This window comes from Misgurnus anguillicaudatus, chromosome 13, assembly GCF_027580225.2.
Source record: "Misgurnus anguillicaudatus chromosome 13, ASM2758022v2, whole genome shotgun sequence".
Taxonomy (NCBI): Eukaryota; Metazoa; Chordata; class Actinopteri; order Cypriniformes; family Cobitidae; genus Misgurnus; species Misgurnus anguillicaudatus.
Window position 1 is genome coordinate 18,945,818 of NC_073349.2, and position 19,530 is coordinate 18,965,347.

The following is a 19,530-nucleotide window of genomic DNA, read 5'->3' on the forward strand; positions in this document are numbered from 1 at the left end:
TCCGCACTCTCACGTGTGAAATCTGTGGAAATGTCTTCGTTGCAGAAAACACTTAAAGGGACACTCCACTTTTTTAAAAATAGGCTCATTTTCCAGCTCCCCTAGAGTTAAACATTAGATTTTTACTGTTTTACAATCCATTCAGCTGATCTCCAGGTCTGGCGGTAGCACTTTTAGCATAGCTTAGCATAATCCATTGAATCTGATTAGACCATTAGCATCGTGCTCAAAAATAACCAAAGAGTTTAGATTTTTTTCCTAATTAAAACTTGACTCTTCTGTAGTTACATCGTGTACTAAGATCGATAGAAAATTAAAAGTTGTGATTTTTTAAGCAGATATGGTTAGGAACTATACTCTCATTCTGCCGTAATAATCAAGGAATTTGCTGCCGTCACATGGCTGCAGCAGGCGCAATGATGTTACGCAGCGCCCGAAAATAGTCCTCTGCTATTGAAAAATACCAAGGGGACTATTTTTGGGAGCTGTGATGTATCACTGGCAGGACTTTGCTGCCGTACCATGGCTGCAGCAGGCGCGATGATATTACACAGTGCCAGAAAATAGTCCCCTGCTATTGAAAGTTACCAAGGGGACTATTTTCGGGCGCTGGAAAATCATTGCGCCTGCTGCAGCCATGGTACGGCAGAAAAGTCCTTGAAAATAGCAACTTCTAATTGTCTTAGTACACAATGTAACTACAGAAGAGTATTAAAAAGAAAAAATATATCGAAACTGTTTGGTCATTTTTGAGCATGATGCTAATGGTCTAATCAGATTCAATGGATTATGCTAAGCTATGCTAAAAGTGGTACAGCCAGACCCGGAGAACGGCTAAATGGATTCCAAAATGGTAAAAATCTAATGTTAACTCAAGGGGAGCTGTAAAATGAGGAAATGGGAGTGTCACTTTAAGAGAAATCTTTTCACCCGCATTTAAACTAGAAGACATGCGGGATGTTCAATCTTGCTTGAAGATAGCAAAGAACAAAAGCATAAAATGAGGCCTACAGCTAATAAGGCAGAAGGACTCAACAGCGCAACAATGTGAAGGTGATGCCTCACTTAACATAAGTTCCTGTTGTTCTCCACACCCCACAAGTTCCTGTAGATCAAATGAAGCATGGTACTAGCCAAGCCAAGCTCAATAGTTTGATTCCCAGATAATCCACAATTGATATACCTTGTACTAGGGTTGGGCAATATTAACCCAAATATATATCTGTGTAATTTTGCTATAAACGACCAATATCTCTGTGTTTTAATGAAAATAAGATTCCAATACAGGGTTGCCCTCCATGTTTGAAAAGTTACACAACATGCGTCTGACCTAAGTGTACAAAAAAAAGTGTACAACGCCCAGCCCAACCCTACCCTTGTACTGTAAATCAGTTGCCAAATGTATAAATGTAATGTACTGCAGTATTTGTCACAAATGTTTGGACAGTAAACAGTGTATCCTTGGCATCCTAAAACTGTCAACATGCCACAACAAACTATATGTTGTAAGATTTCTGAACAAAAGCTAGGCTTATTCATAAACTGTGCAGAATGAAAATAGATACTGACAGAGCAATTATCACCTTTTCCCATGACTGCAGACAGGAACTTAGAGTAAAACAGATCACTGGAAAATCCCTGACAACTAAGCAGCAAAAATATGTAATTACGGTCATTCACGAACAAGTCGTGCTCGTAAACTGCAACACCCAAAAAATGTATTCTGTAGATGTTAAGAGATTTGGATCATCTTGCATAGTGCTGTAATGATCCCAAAGTTCTGGCTCACAATGAATTGGCTTACAAATAACAGCAACGATTTAATTGTCTGTTTTGTTGAAGTTGCATCTAAAAAAAAAAACCTAAACATTGCTATGCGATTACGTAATAACCACAACAGGCCTAATCTGGACCAGACACCCAAATCAAAAACATAGCACTCATGATGTAGGCTGAGGGAGATGTTGATGGTCTTCTCCTCCGTGAAGCTTTTGGCATTGGGGAACTTGGCGCACTTCAGCTGAGTGGCACCAGGTGAGTCACCCATGTGGATCCAGCACACGGTCTCCTGGGCGTAGATGAAGTCCATGGCGGTGGTCTGCTTGGTGTTGATGGAGATGGGATTGGCTCCGCTCAGAGAGGTGGCCTGGATGTTTTGGGAGTTGGCTATGAGGAGGTACGGATGGCGATCTACAGGGTCTTAAAAGCAAAAAGGATCTGATTTGTGATCAAGACAATGAAGAAGTAGAGGAGGATATGCAAAAAGCTTGTGTTCGCTTTTTACCGTTCTTGGCTTTGCACGAGCGGATGTCTGGTTGTGGCAGGTAGCCCTCCACACAGCTGCAGGTGTAGGAGCCTTCTGTGTTGGTGCACGTTTGACTGCAGGTCCCGTATACCGCACACTCATTAAAATCTGATGAGAAGGAAAATTTGACATAAGTCACCTCTTTGCAAATATTTTCATCCCTCAGGTATTTATAAATCATGAATCTAGAGGTCATGCAAGTTCAAGCTCACCTTTACACGTCTTTCCATCCTCTCCAACCTCGTAGCCGTTTCGGCAGTAACACTTGGGACCAGACAACGTGACTGAGCAGTTGTACTGGCAGCCCTTAACAGTGCAGTTATGAGCCAACTCTATAAGGCAGAAAAGAGGAGAGATTGGGATTAATATAATATTCAGCTATTGAGATCTGGACTAGCAATAGGGCTGTCACAATGATTAAATAATCATCTCATCGCGATTTTTTGTCCTCATCGCGATGATTTCAGATCACCGCAATGATTGCACATCTTTCTAAAAAACACAAGGGGGAGCTGCAGCACCTGTATAAATGAGACATTATCAGATTACTTTTAAATATGTGTTATGTGTATTCAAATTTACTGCCAGGTAAACCTTGCAAAAGATTTAATTTAAATAATCACAACAGTGTGTGAAAATTATTTCATAAACAAAAAAATTATGAAAAGTAAATGTCAAAGCAATAAAACAAACGATTAATCATCATAATCTGCACAATTTATTAGACAATTAACCGTCAGCCAAATTTCATAACCGTGACAGCCTTAACTAGCAAAAATGATAAAATAAACTTTGATATATCTGGGATGAAATATTGAACAAATCAGATCCAACAAGTGTTAAATGATATATCTAAAGGAAATGTATGTTGATATAAGGTTTGAAATTAAAGGTTTATGCGCAAGTGTATATAATAAAAAAAACAGCAAAATTGAAAATAAAAAAGCAAGAAAGCAAGACATGAAAATAAAAGTAAACGTCTTGTAACAATAAGGCATAATTTTTTAATATAATTATATATTATTTAAATTATATTATGAATTATAATAAACAAATTCAATAGGATTGAAAATTTAATATAGACTGTAAAAAAAGTTACAACTAAAAAAAATACTTCAGTTGGTAACGCCAAGTTTATTCAAATTAAATGTTCTCACTTTAAGTGAAAAATGTAAAAAAAAAAACTATTATATATTTTAGATGTTACCAATTAAAGTAAGTTATTTAAAGGAATATTCCATTTTCTTAAAAGAAAAATCCAGATAATTTTCTCACCACCATGTCATCCAAAATATTGATGTCTTTCTTTGTTCAGTCGAGAAGAAATTATGCTTTTTGAGGAAAACATTCCAGGATTTTTCTCATTTTAATGGACTTTAAAAGAGCCCAACATTTAATACTTAACTCAACACTTAACAGGTTTTTTCAACGGAGTTTCAAAGGTCTATAAACGATCCCAAACGAGGCATAAGGGTCTTATCTAGCAAAACGATTGTCATTTTTGACAAGAAAAAAAAAAAGCTCTTTTAAACCACAACTTTTCGTCTAGGTCCGGTCCAGCGCGACCTAACGTAAATGCGTAGTGACGTAGGGAGGACACGTGTTACATATATAAAACGCAAATTTGCGGACCATTGTAAACAATAAAGTGACACAAAGACATTAATTAGTATCAGATGACATACAACAACGTCGAAACGGTCCTCTTTCAACACATTTGTAAATACTGGGGCGGAGTTTCGCGTTCGTCCTCTGTGACCTCTTGACGTCATGACGTATTGCGTGGGGTCACGCTGGCGCATCACGACCGGATCTAGACGACAAGTTGTGGTTTAAAAGTGCATATTTTTTATTTTTCTTGTCAAAAATGACAACCGTTTCGCTAGACAAGACCCCCACGCCTCGCTTGGGACCGTTCATAGTCATTTGAAACTCTGTTAAATAAAACTGTTAAGTGTTGAGTTAAGTGTTAAATGTTGGGCTCTATTAAAGTCCATTAAAATGAGAAAAATCCTGCAATGTTTTCCTCAAAAAACATAATTCCTTCTCGACTGAACAAAGAAAGACATCAACATTTTGGATGACATGGTGGTGACTAAATTATCTAGATTTTTCTTTTAAGAAAATGGAATATTCCTTTAAGTAGAGCACCTATCACTTTTTACAGGTATAATTCTTACACATAATTTTTTATTACCAACTAAATATTAAATTGTAAGAAACAAACAAAGGCTTTATTGCTATTAAAAGAGCATTTATCTTGACAAAATACGGAAGCACAAGGGGATTCACAAATGTATGATTAAAAGGATAGAGCGGACACACATGAGTGAGTGTCCTTTCATACGGTGGGTGTGTAACTGTACTGCCAAACACTGTATCACTGTCTACCAACCGCTGTGTGAATTCTCTCAAACAAACAAAAAATAACAAGCCTCCACGTGCCCACCAGATACATAACACACTCAAACGGGTCTCAGAAAGCCACAAGCGCAACAATGAAAACAGTCAATTTGTTTGACTTGGGAAGCTTTAAGCAAGTGATAAATTACAATGCTGATATTAATAAAGGAAGATTTGTTATAACCTGGAATAAACTAGAGATCAATTGCACAGATAACTGATATACAAACTGATATTGCATGCAGCAACACAAAACATTACAATTACGCTTTTGACAGACGGTTTATCCAAAGCATCTAACAGTGCATTCAATGTACACATTTTTGTAACACTTTACTTTTTATTTTATCTTTGTAACACAGTAGATGTAATTATTGTAATAACAGTAAATTATGCACAATTACATGCAACTAACACCAAAGTAAATGGGATGAAGCCAGGAAAGCAATATATCAAATTTTGGGATTTTGTCACATAGTGACACTTTTTTATTCAAATTTATATAATTTATATTTTTGGAACCCACTGATAGGGTTGCTTGATTATGGGCTAAATCATAATCACATAATCACTGACTCTTCTCTGTCCCTAACTTCATCCTCTATAGGGGTCTTTTAAGAGACTCCCAAGGATTGGTGGGACATTTTGGTTTCCTTCTCCTGCCTTGATTTTAATATACATATTTATCTTGTTTTTAGGACTGGGCACCTCTTCAGTGTATGTATGTTTTGGCTTTATTTATCTTTTTACTAGGGCTGGGAAAAGATTAATCACGATTAATCGCATACAAAATAAAAGTAATTTTTTGCATAATATATGTGTGTGTACTGTGTGTAATTATTGTGTATATTTAACCACACACACATACATATATTTTCATGTCAGATTTTTTTATTTATATATAATTTTTTTACATTTATATAGAATATATAAAAATATAAATAAATATATATACACTAGTTATTTTTTTTAAAAATACATACATGAACGTGTGTGTATTTATATGTACATAATAATTACACACAGCACACACTCATACATTATGCCAAAAATCACTTTTTTTTGTATGCGATTAATCGCGATTAATCTTTTCTGTTACAATTAGGGATGTCAATTTATGCAATTTCCCATATTCGATGGTCATTTAAATTAACGATCAATCAATCGAATAATCGTTAACAGTAATAGTGCAATAAGCCTTCACTGCAGTGGCATATAGCCAATGACATAAAAGTGTGCATAAAAACGACAGCTTCCTCACGCGAATTAAAAGATTTTATTTTGTCTAAATAACATGCTAGTGGGATTGTAAAATGAGTCAATGTAGTTGTTGTTTTGATAAAATCATAAATTTAAACTTATCTCGTAATGAAATATAATGACTAATAGACACAGTGTATAACTCTGCCTCACATGGGCACTCTGCAACAGACGCATGAAAGTCCATGTCAAAATAACAGTTTTATTATCATCAAGTTGTTTACCTCGCGTTCCGAGTCATTGATACACTGTTTGTAATTATATCCAAGAAGCACACGAAGGGCACTTTTCTCGTCGTCACCTCAGCTTAGACGTACTTTCAGCAAAGATGCTTATATTACGGAGATGGCAACCTTCCTTTAGAAAACACGCAGCGCCTCAGCCAGTCAATAATGATGATCAGTGATATATGTTGCGGGCATTCAGGGTGTAACGACAGTCAGTTACAGTTTACATTTGACAGTTTCTTGCCATAATTTAAGATTACATTTTAATCTGTTCATTAAAAACGGCTTCTGGTCTCCTTCTCTGTATATAGCAGCGTTGCTATGCTAATCTTGCAGGCTTCCCTGAAGAGGGTCTTTGCTTTCAGTATCCTAAACGTATTTGCATTTTCTGCGTCAAACCCTCTCAGATCCACTGCGGATGTAATTTCGTTGCGTTGGCAGCCAGCCAGCCTCGTCTCGCATGACGTTAAAAAGCACATGCGTGTGCTTGGCATCGAGCATCGTTGTGATCATAGCTAGTAGTTTAACTTTTGCGCGCTCGCTTAATTTTTCTCCGACTGTATGTGTTTTGCGCAGGCGCCGCACACACACGTGCATGATCTTGTTTTTCAACAATCGTTAAGTTTTATCGAGTAAATTCTTATCGACAATTAATCGAAGATCGATTAATTGTTAACATCCCTAGTTACAATGCAGTAATACATTTAAGTACAGTGATGCCTTAAAATAAAGTGAAACCCTTGATGTGCATTTCTTGGAAACAAACCCATGACCTCTACCAGTTGGGCATCATGTATACTTTACACACACATTATGAACCATATGCAGAGTAAGTGCAGTTAAGTCCTTGTATTATTTTGGAACAGACATTAGTCATTTGCACACGTCACAGAACATTTTGAAATATGTCTGACATGAACATTAGATGGCACATTGCCTTAAAGTATGTAATCATCCAATTAGAGATCTGTCCATGTGAAACTCAGCTACATCCAATACATGTTGTCACATGAGACACATATCTGTAGGAGACATGCATCATGTAAAACTAAAAGCAAAATGTGGCTATTTGGCATTCTGTCAGTCATGATCTAAAGAACCCACAATGCACTCCAACATTGTGAGAGAGAGAGAGAGAGAGAGAGAGAGAGAGAGAGAGAGAGAGAGAGAGAGAGAGAGAAAGAAAGAGTATTAACACACAACTCACTCACAAATAGACGCACAGGGACAAAAAAATGTCCTCATCACACAAAAGTCTATGGCTGCATGCTACAATGCTGCTTTTGTGGTGTGTGTAGCGAGTGAAAGACGTGCAGGGAAAACACTGCGGCCTGTATCGAATCAATTGGCCATCTAACTCCAGCCTGTGCAAGGCCAAACTCATACACTGACCTCACACCCACAAACTACTCCAAACAAGAGTGTCAGGACACAACATGGGATGGACAATCTGCATTTTAAAGGCCTACTTGTGAATCTGTCCATCTAAGATCAGACAGAAATATTTCAGAAATATATATTTTTTTAATCTGCAGGAATTTCCACAATGGATTATGGTATGATTAAACATGTTTAACGGAGATGACAGAAAATAAAATATTTATGCACACACAATACAGAGTTCATTCCAGTTCTACGGACATCTGAGAAACTTTTTAGAGACTTTTGAAGGCGTCGATTTTATGTGGGCCTAGTCATGACTCACTACGCAATGAGATCTTCTGTGTTAAACAAAAGTTCGATTCCATCAACAACATGGTTTGTTAAAACAAGCAAAAATGCGTTGACAGCTATGCACTTAAAATAATAAAGTGCAAAGGTGCAACGATTGACCCAGAGAATCCATCAAAAGTGCATTTCTGTCACCACAGGCTATTTTAAGTTTGTTTTTGTACAATCTGATGTACAAAGGAGACAAATAGTCAAACTATTTTCTATGGAAATCACAAAAGCTATTTTTTGTAACAAATCATTCTGGAATATAAGAAAACACCTCTAACTACCCCTTGCCTTGTGGGATTTAGACTGGTACAAAACCCACATGTTTGTGGTTTATTGCGGCAATATTCTAGTACAAATAACACTGAAGTGCTGAGGACAATAAACAAGAAAGATTAAGAGAATGAGAGAGAGCTGCATGATTTAATATCACACCACAAAGTTTTTCATAGCAGCAGCTCAAAAAAGAATAATAAAAATACTGGCATCGAGACCATGCAAAATTCGCAAGCAAATTTAGAAATAGATACAAATTTCATGCGCCTCACTTTGGCACTTGTGATATCTATTAATATTACATCTGGTAAGTATGGGGGAAGTGACTAGATCAGCGCTGAGTGAGTAACTTACTGAACATAGAGATGCAAATAAGTATTAATGCTTGACAATTGCCCAAATGTTTCATTGCTGTGCTTTGAAAAAAAAACATATGACAATACAGTCGATTTGATGGTGTCGATTTTGTGTCAGCTGATATCCTGAATTTCTGTGCTGTTGCTGTGTAGTGGCAAGAATCTTGTGATACGACATTTAACACGGTACAAGGGAATGCGATGCGATAAGTTGCGATGCATGGCAGTATATAGACCGTTTCATCGGACGCATGTGCGGTGACGCGATGCGCGTCTGGTCCGAACTTTACTTCCGGTTTCAGATGTAATATGCGTGTTGTTTATTTTGCTTGTTATATAAATAAACTACGTTTAAAGTACTTTGTTGTTATTTATTCTTAGCGGAGTCTACCGAAAGTTACGTGTTGACCACGAAAGCTGCTTGTTTATGTTGTTACTGCTGAAACCGTATATAAATCGAGGTGAAATATTGGGATATTTCCTATTTTGGGAATATAATTTTAGAAAAGCTGTCACTAAGAACCAAGCGTGCCACACAAGCCCTGAAAAGTGGAGCCAAAACGTCTCGATTGCCCCCCAGTGACTGGTCCCAGTATAGGTCATAAACACTGCCTCCCCATGTTATTCAATGGGACATGAGACCAACCAAACAATTTAATTACACTTCAATTATCTTTTTTCCGAAGCTGGTTTCTGTCATTTACTGTAGTTTTTATCACGCTGATGTAAATTCAAGTGTTCGTTTTTAAAAGAAGTTTGCTTTTAGGTAGTTATTTAAAGGCGGAGTCCATGATGTTTGAAAGCCAATGTTGATATTTGAAATCACCTAAACAAACACGCCCCTACCCCAATAGAATCTGGACCTTCTGTTGATAGACCCGCCCCACACATACGCAACCCGGCATTTGATTTGATTTGATTGGCTATAAGTGTGTTTTGGTAGTCGGCCCGTCTCCTTTTCCAAAGCGTTTTTCAAACATTGTGGACTCCGCCTTTAATGCTATAAAAAACGGTGGTGTCACATCATGATTGACAGCTGTGATATGCGCATTCTGTGAGAGCGGGGCCTTGCTTTCGTGGCTTTACTTCCTGCTCACTACTGCGCTGTTCCCGAAATCACGACTGCGCAGACTCAAGATGTCAGCGCCGTATCGGGACACTGGCGGCTTCACTTTTCACCAATGGAAAAGAGCAAACGGGCATTGACCATCTATTTTTACAGTCTATGCTAATAACGCACCACCATATGCAAACGTTAGCAGAAAAAAAAGTGTGGCCCGCTTTTATGTTAGTACTTCTTGTCACTGTTTAAGTTCAGAGATAAGAAGAATGCTATCTAGTGGTCAGGATGTAAACTCCAAAGAAACAACAGCCATGAATTCGATTTTAAAAATATTGATATTGCATTTTTGAGAATTGCTACAACAAATTATTAAGATACTCGCATGGATCGGTATTTTCTTGTACTCCTAAGGTTGACTTTAAATGAACTTCTTTAAATTATTACCAGCTTGTAGCCTGGCAACTACACTTGAGGTAGATTTCCCAACACTGGACCATATGGATTACATTATTTGGTTCAGGAGATGCCAATTTTACTACAACATCTTTCATCCTCACATAACATCTGAAAAATCTGTTCAAAGGGTTCTCTTAGAGATGTGAGATGTTAGTAGTGTATGCCCTAAACCTTACAATGCATATGGTTTAAGACTGCCAGAAATGAAATGCGTGCTCCATTGATGCACAGAATACACTTTGTAAAGCAACATGTTTTGTGTTGATTTTCTCAGGATTGAGATTTAACTGTCTGTCTGTTGACAAGCCCCTGCATGCTGGTGAGTGTTCGGTAATCATTCAGTGAATGAGATCAGGAGTCAATGAACTTGTGTCGCATGTGTTGGGGGGAGTATTTAGCAATGACTGGAAAAGATATGAGCACAATGTGCTTTGGAAAACAACAGTGTTTAACTACACTTAGTCACAAATACCATTCACAGACTAAAGGAAAGTTCATGGACTCAAACTACACTTTTTATTCAAATCAAACCCTCTGAAAACAAAAAAGGAAAATAACTCCCTTTTGCCATTATTGTGACATCTATCTTAAATGTACACTGCGGTCCGAGCAATACTGCGATCACCCTCCCTGTTCTGTCACAATTTTACGCAGTGATCAGAGCCAAACTCATCTATCACTGCAGTGAAAATGCTGTAAAGCCTCACAGCTAAATCAAAACAAATGGATAAGCCATTGCCCAGAATGATAGGCTGCTGCCAGAACAGAGAGCCCCGCTCTGATAAAGTCGAAAGTCATGGTTGCGTTTGCCAATAGCAGTGCAAAGTTCTTTTAAAAGAGGCTTGTAAGTGCTGCATATCTGCACAATGTCCTGTGTAAAGAGCGAATAGGCTAAGAGAGGTGTAACATGATGAATTAGGCACTATGGTATACTGCCGTCCGATTGCAAGCTGTATATATTGGAAAAGCAATTTGTAGTTTGGTAAACTGTAGTCGCAAATCAAAGTAGTTATGCATTTCTAAAATTGCACTAAATTACAAACTAATAACAAACTAATTTACGATTTGAAAGGTAGTAAATGTACTGTAGTAGTGTTACATTATGTAATAAATCTACTACATTTGGCATAACATCAAATGAGTATTGCATTTTTTTACTTTCATAACTCACATGAAAACTGACATTTACTGTTTCCCCGCCAGCGTTTAAAAAAAAAGTTGCAAGCCAGAGCCACAGCCAATAGAATTGCAATCTCTTTTGATAGAGATCAGATTCAGAATGCTGATCAAAACATACACGGAGTTAACTCGTCAATGGCGGGGAAAGATTTAAAGTAGTAAATATAAATGCAGCTAACAAAACTAATACACAATTGACTTTAAAACAAAGGTTAAGTGGTATAGTCATAGACTGCAGAATTCACACAAACATTTACTTTACAATAACAAAGACAAATACTAAGTGTGCAGCCAAGGACATCCAAGTAAACTTCTGACCGGTTACTCAAACAAACCTGTAATGAAACGACCAAATAAACTGATTTGGCAAAAGCAACCAGATTTCCCGTAACACTTCATATTGCTTTAGGATTTCACAATTTTGCATAAAGCTTCAGTTGCGCTTCTGAGAAATTGACAAAACTTGTTCTCTTCTGACACTGTTAGCAGGCACCCTAAAACTAAAACTCACATTTGATAAATCACTTCCCTACTGAAAAATCCAGCAAAGACAAGCATAAGCTGTTAGCTGGTCTAAGCTGGTCCTTCCAGCCTGGCAAAGCTGGTGAGTCAGCTGGTCTTCCAGGCTGACCGTTAAAGTCCAGCTAGACCAGCTTAAAAAAAGTGACCAAAACACAGCTAGACCAGCTTAAAAAGTGACCTAAATACAGCTAGATCAGTTTAAAAAGTGACCAAAATACAGCTAGACCAGCTTGTTACACCAGCTAAAACCAAGCTTGGAGAGCAGCTTACAATCTTATGCTGGTCTTAAGTGGAATTTTCAGGGTTTTGCGCCATAAACTGTATACTATAGAGAAGTGGTCTCCAACATGATGGCCTCAGGCACCTGGTTGCCCGCCAAACCACATTCTACTAATAGCCTCAATTTTAATATTTATTTATTACATTTTTTATATTAGCTTGGTTTCTTTTATGCATGTTAACATTACGAACAATGATAAAACATATCAACAAGTAAAATAAAATAAAACCAACAAGTAAAATAATTTTTTTGTGTGTAAACTAAAAGTAGCCCTCCAGATTGTTTTATCCATTGTGGTAGCCCTTGCTCACAAAAAGGTTGCCGTTTGAGACCCCTGCTATAGAGTCAAGAGTGTACAGATATACGCACATAAAAACAAAGGTAATTTGACATTTTGCATTCCCCTACAAGTTGTGAAAGACTGCCAGATATCTCAGGCTTATCTTTGACGTGAAATGAGGTCAGACGTAAAATTGGGAAATGACTATCTATCTCTAAAATAAAGATGTTTCTCTCACATCCATTGTGAAATATCTCAGCCTGTGAAGAAATAAATTATAAAAAATCTTTGTACACCCAACCATGGGTGTACATAGGATATAAATTCTCAATTTAGGATTGCTAAATAACTTTACATATTTTTTAACCAATTTACGGTTGAGAGAAACGTCTTAAGAAACCACATACTGTACAGTATCTATGTAATGTATTACCTTGTTGTCAGGCTTTTTATCTGAATACCAGCATTGATGGCAAATAAAATATCTCGGTCCTCGTAGCAGGAGAAAATGGACAAATGTTACATTTATCTTAATATACAACATGATTTGAGGCCAATTAAAGGAATGGTTCATCCAAAAAAATAAATACTTGCTCTCAAGTCATTCAATCCCCGCCTGCTTTTTTTGATCAAAAGGACGCAAAACCATTATGAAATAAATTCATGTGTTCAGTATACTTTTAAGCATCCTAAAAGCATACAAACAGGTTTGGTGGAAGAAACTTCAATAAAAAACATTGTTTGACGAAGTTGTGCTATTTTTTGTACTGCACAACTTCGCTATCGCTATATTGTTAACATAAGCATACAGTATTCCGATAAGGTTCCTGCTAGCCTCCCTTTCACTCCCCATGTCATCAACTACAATAATTACTAAGAAATATAGACTGTGAGAGCACGATTTGAAAACTTTCTTGCACAAACTCTGCATCTGTTCGGGGCAAACAACGAAACGCTTGTGAAACGGCAAACCTTTCTGTAAAAACAGCATCAAGCAAACATCCAACAGGAAAGGCGTGCAAGCATACGTTTGTGTGGACGTCTCTGTGTCTAAACGCGAGCGGTTCATGTAGAAGAGTGTGCGAGTGTTTACCCCCGAGTTCAAAGGGTCGGCATTTAATCCACAGTGTGTGTCTAGGCTCAAAGCCCTGGATGGGGGTCGGGTCAGAAAAGCACATTATTTATCACTCGGCTTTAAAACCTCAAGCCCAGCATGTCATTCAAACATTCCAGATATGTACCTGGATTAACATTACTGAGATTTATAACTTTACACGTCTTGTACTATAAAATATGATACAACCGCACATCCCAATTCATCTAGTAGGTCAGTTGGACGAGCCAGAGTATTTCAGGACTTTAGACACAAACATGAAGTGTGTTTGACAGTACACAGTGTAATAGCAAAATGCAAATACTGATACTAGCTCACAATTTGATACTACCGAACACCCTTGAAAAACGCTTGCTAAAGCCAAAATCTTTGGATACAACAGTCCGAAAAAAGCGCATGCGTGCATGCAGATGTGTCACCTCGACAGTGTGGTCCCTCATCGCGCCCATCTGTGCAGTCTGGGACGCCGTCACACAGCTTGCTCAGGTGAATACACACATCTGTTCCCCGACATTCAAACTCATTGGGAGGGCACTGCGACACCTGGGTGTGGTGACCTGCAAAGAAACACACGACATACAAACATGTTAACACATTTCAATGCCGCAAAACAACACGGTTTCACCTAGACACTAGTCTTACACTAGTTTAACAAGTCAATTAAGTTTTTTACTGAATGTTGATGAGGTTGGCAACAGAGCGTTTTTGATTTGAGATAACTTCCCTCCATTCTACAGGTTTCACTAGTTATTAGATCTACACCATGTTGCTGTACATCAGTGGTCTTCATTATTTTTACATGAAAGCCACACCAACAGGACAAAGTCAATAGGAGAGCCAGGTTTATCACATCAAAACTTACATCCAGTCATAAATAGCATGTCTGCTTATCAATCTGTCATCCCTGAACATATAATATGCAATGCAATAAATGCAAAAAGGGGGAATGACAAGATGATTTCCCTTGTTTATAATGTGCATATGCAGTGCCCCCGAACCATGAGGGGGCCCCTTGCTCTTAATATCATGTGGCGCTGCACAGACCAATTGGCGTGTGACATCACTGTGATGCAAGAGCAATTCGAAAGCATAACAGACAATTATATATAGTTGAACATCCTTATCGACATGCGTCGATATAACGGGTACTGTTTTATAACAAAGCTAGTGTCCAAAGCAGAAAAGACAGAGGCAGCGCATGACTGCATGATCATATCACCGTATTATTTACTGACATGCGAGCCACAAATGAGAGCTTGGCGAGCTGTGCAATGAGTAAGACTGCTGTAGATAAACTGGATGAGCAGCCAAGGTTTCACACAAACAGATAAAAATGTATTGGCTAAATGCAACGTGCTTCGCATTGGATTAAAGGAACAATCCACTTTTTTAAAAAATATGCTAATTTTCCAGCTCCCCTAGAGTTAAACATTTGATTTTATCGTTTTGGAATCCATTCAGCTGATCTCCGGGTCTGGTGCTAGCACTTTTAGCATAGCTTAGCATAATCCATTGAATCTGATTAGTTTAGGCAGATATGGTTAGGAACTATACTCTCATTCTGGCGTAATAGTCAATGACTTTGCCGATGTAACATGGCTGCAGCAGGAAGAGTCAAGTTTTAAATAGGAAAAATATTTAAACTCTTTGGTTATTTTTTTTGCGATGCTAATGGTCTAATCAGATTCAATAGATTGTGCTAAGCTATGCTAAAAGTGCTAGCGCCAGACCCGGAGATCAGCTGAATAGATTCCAAAACAGTAAGAATCAAATGTTTAACTCTAGGGGAGCTGGAAAATTAGCATATTTTCAAAAAAAGTGGAATGTCCCTTTAAATCGACTGCCATTGACTGAGCATCACTATTTTGCCATTCTCTTTCTCTTTGTACGGCTCGCACTGCAAAGCAAAATGTTTATCTTGGATACTTTTCTTACTTCCTCCCTTCCTCTCTATTTCTATTCTCCTCCACCTCTACTCATAACATCTGCTGACCCATTTTAAGAACAACTGAAGAACGGGAAAAGGAGCACATTCACCTCCGGTATATGAACGGTTTCGCTTTTGCTTTGCAAATTTAGTTGGGTTGTAACTGCAATCTCACTTCACCACAGAGATTCTTCTGATGGCTTCTTTTTGCTCTCTTGGCAGCATATGTAGGAGTATATTCAGGGACAGAAGTAGAGGGACCAACATGTTTATTTGGTTTACTGAAGCTTGGCAAAAATCAGAGTGGAGAAATATTTACGTGGGAGGCCCCAGGAGTTTTAATTTCGTACTGAGGTCCATTATGAGCTGTAGATTTTAGCTCGATTCCATTCTCAACCATGTCTTTGTGTGAATGATGCAGAACTGGGTTCAATGAAAACAGTGAATGTTAAAGATAACCTTTCAAACATATTTCACTTATGTTCACTAACCGAGCCCAATAGCTTTTTGTCTCCTGTTAAGGAAAACTGGTGACTTTGAACAAAAGTGCCATTTATTCAAATTAATTTATTCAAACAATAAAAAAATTTTAACATAAAAAGTAACTGTAAAATTTAAAATATGCTCCAAAACTGGAAAACAACAGGAAAACAGATGCAGTTTGTGAAGGAGGAAACAATAGAGGTGGAAGTATGCTGTGAATAAGTTTGTGTGTGAGTTTATTGGAGGCAAAGCTTTGTGATCTGTGGGTGAACTGGAAGTCATTGGTCATTTGCTAACAGGAGCTCTCTCTCATACAGGCGACGACTGCTTCCTTCCTGTACTGCCACACACACACACACCCTGAAGCCCATATACTTAAAACAACAGGGAGAAGAGGACAAAAAACAGTGGGAGGGCAAGACACACCAACACACTATTGAGCTAACAATCACAGATAAACACAAAAAAGCTTCTAGACAAAGATATTTAATGCTTTAACTAACTAGTAAGTACCTAATCTTTAACATTAACATTTCAGAGACCACATATTAAAACGAACTGATGAGACCCTGGAAACCAATCTTCATAAGCAGAAGAATGGAAAAAATAATATACAGAAAGATTTTTGTAAATAACTTATGAATTTTTATGTTTGCGTAAAAAGCTAAATGAAGCCGATTTAGGAGTATAGATTTTTTTAAGCACAATTCTTATTACTATAATGTAAAATCATCCTTTACTTGTAGTGTAAAACATACTTTATTTTCATTACAGTAATGCTAAAAGGTTCCTTTACTCTCATTACCGGCAAAAAAAACTATTATATTTTTATTCAAATTATTTAATACTAAAATATTTGGAATTAATTTATGCATTCCTATGTAGAACATTTTAAATACTTTATTACAGGAATGAGAATCTCATGAAAATCACTACTGTGAATAACTGACCTAAAAAGTATATGTGACCCTTGCTGGCAAATTAAATCGGAATGAGTAAATTTTAAAAAATGAGTTACCGTACTTTCCGGACTATAAGCCGCACTGGAGTATAAGCCGCATCATTCAAAAATGCGTCATTAAGACGAAATAACATATACAAGTCACAGTGGACTATACGTCGCGTTTATTTAGAAAATTATTTCACAAAATCCAAGCCGAAGAACAGACATTTAATCTGGAAAGGCACATTATTCAACTAAACAATAGCAGACAGAACAGCAGGCTGAATAGATGTCTGTACGTTAAAGTAATATTATCAGTTATTTAAACGATTAACCATAGCATACAGAACTTGCCTGGAAGGTTGAATAGGTTAAAGCTCACGTAACACACACTGTTTCTGCATTTCTGATATTAATCTGGAGTACCTATGGAGTAGTATGACATCCTTTATATCTCTGAAGAGTCTTTAGTTTAATCAGATTTATAAAAGAAAGATTAGCTTTACCGAATCTTTCCGATAGCGTACGAAAAAATGAAGAAGGAGGAGTTATAACACGGGAGGAGCGAGTACGAGTCATACAACACTATACAACACTGTTTTAACTTATGATTCACTACATGTTCGTGTCATTTATATAATATACACGTGCCTATTTCCAACATAAGACAGAAGTCTTACTTACCACGTGTAACTCGTCATGACCCGGTTCTGAAAATCCACCGCATCAAACACACACGCAAAACTCCGCTGCTAATCCGGATAATAAACTATATCCATTGTTTTCATAAGGCTGGATGTCTTCTCCTTACATCCAAAAACACACTTCTTGTCGTGCCATTGTTGACTTTTGAAATTAAACAAGGCTGAGTGGCGTGATAAGCTGTTAGCAAGCTCTAGCGTCTCCCGCTGACTGACGGCTGGGCGGGGTTTTCCGGGGGAAGTTTTCCGGCGGAAGCCCATATAAAGAAGTGATACGTATCGAAAACCCCTGAAACGTCAGTTAGAACCGTAATCGAAAAAAACTAGCCGAAACTTGTACGAACCCTGGCGAAGTGCATTCGGCACAGAAATACTCTGAAACACGCCCAACTGCATTTTTGACACTTTGCCTACGTTTAGCATGAGGAAACAACTTTATAACTGTGTTAATAAGTCAGAATGCTTGAAATACCATTAATCCCCCCCTTTAAATTAACCAAACAAGCCAACTTGCGTAAAGTCGCATACTTGTCATTCAACATTACACAATCCATTGAATTACATAAATACAGAAGCAGAATATTGCGGACTCTCGCGGCTGTAGACGATAATGTTGTCTCTTGCCTCATAAATGTAAAAATTAATTCATACTGACTTACAAGGGGTACCCGACTATAAGACGCAGCACCAGCCAAGTTATGACAAAAAACGCGGCTTATGGACAAAAAATACGGTATTTATATTTTTACATTTTCTATTTAAAAATTAAATATTTTTGAGGTTTCAAACAAAAATCACCGCATCCACACCTTAAAACCACTGGTAAAACTAATAGATTTGGCACACACAAAGTCAAAAATAATATCTAGAGGAAAAATATATGTTAAAAAAAATTCTTTTATTTTTTTATTGACATTGAGACAGACAGCTTCTACTGTAATGCAATGATCTATAAATGTTACACATCAGATATATTTTCTCCACCAGTTAACCAAACATTCACTTAAGACATAACAGATTATATCTGCATGAATTCTTCTCATAACAGATATTTTTTAAAACTTTTTTTCTTTTTTTTAATTCTGTGTATATGTATATATATATATCGGGGTTGTGCACTTGCGCGTCTGTGTGGGAGCTTCGGATCTGTCAGTCAGCGCGAAGAAGATGATTTTCGAGTCTTGTCACTTTTAATAACTTTTTTAACATCAAACAAGCTTTGCACTCTATTTTCTAATTCCTGCATGTTTTAAAACCAAAACCATAATGTCAGAGGCGCATGTTTTCCATAATTGGAAAACACTGATTTAGAGAATTGGGATTGCTAGAAGAAAGCTTAATGTAATTATTTTTATGAAAATCTCTAATTCGACCAAAATCGACATTTATACTTTCTTTTGCCTGTAGCTTCAAATTAGACTCATTTTGCCAGCACTGGTCACATACATAAATCAATGTCACAGTTTAAAAAAAACTAAACGGTCCTAAAAAGACTTTAATTTCATGAAAGACATTTTGAAGATGAAATGTAACCAAAAGTTGTTTTTGTAACTTGTCTGCTCATTCTGTCCGACAACTAAAATGAGAGCTGAAGTCAGACAGGGATAAAAGAAGAAACAGGATGTGAATTTAAGTAAACACACCACAAGCCATAAATCATGACTCAGTTTCCACTATAATAACAAGGTAATGCAATCCCCTATTTAACAAACAACGAAAAGGAATCTGGATTAAGCTCATTGCGGCTCTGTCACCAGATTTACGCATCATTAATACCATTAAACTGCTCATATGCGAGTCATATATCTAGGTCAAGTTTAATTTTGCCAGGAAATCTCACTGGACGTCTAATATTAATCTATTAAGTTAATTATGAGTTCAAAGTGACCACTGCGGGTTGTACTTGTAGAGTAATGAGAGTAAAGGAATTAAACTGAGTGATGAGTTGAATCATACCAAGTGTATGAATCAAAATGAACTAAACTGAGTAGAATCTGTTTAAAACTGAACTGAATCAAAGAAACAAAAATGAATGA

At 37.2% G+C, this 19,530-nt stretch overlaps 1 protein-coding gene across 1 annotated transcript in view; it reads right to left on the reverse strand.

Moving 5' to 3' along the window:
• Positions 1-19,530, reverse strand: part of lrp1ab (low density lipoprotein receptor-related protein 1Ab) — a 129,490-nt gene that overhangs the window by 76,844 nt on the left and 33,116 nt on the right. Inside the window, exons 3-6 of the mRNA XM_073875312.1 lie at positions 13,860-13,997; positions 2,518-2,637; positions 2,285-2,413; positions 1,942-2,199 (exon numbers count right to left, since the gene is read on the reverse strand). Of these exons, the coding sequence (XP_073731413.1) occupies positions 1,942-2,199; positions 2,285-2,413; positions 2,518-2,637; positions 13,860-13,997 (645 nt within the window). The remainder of the gene's footprint in view (positions 1-1,941; positions 2,200-2,284; positions 2,414-2,517; positions 2,638-13,859; positions 13,998-19,530) is intronic.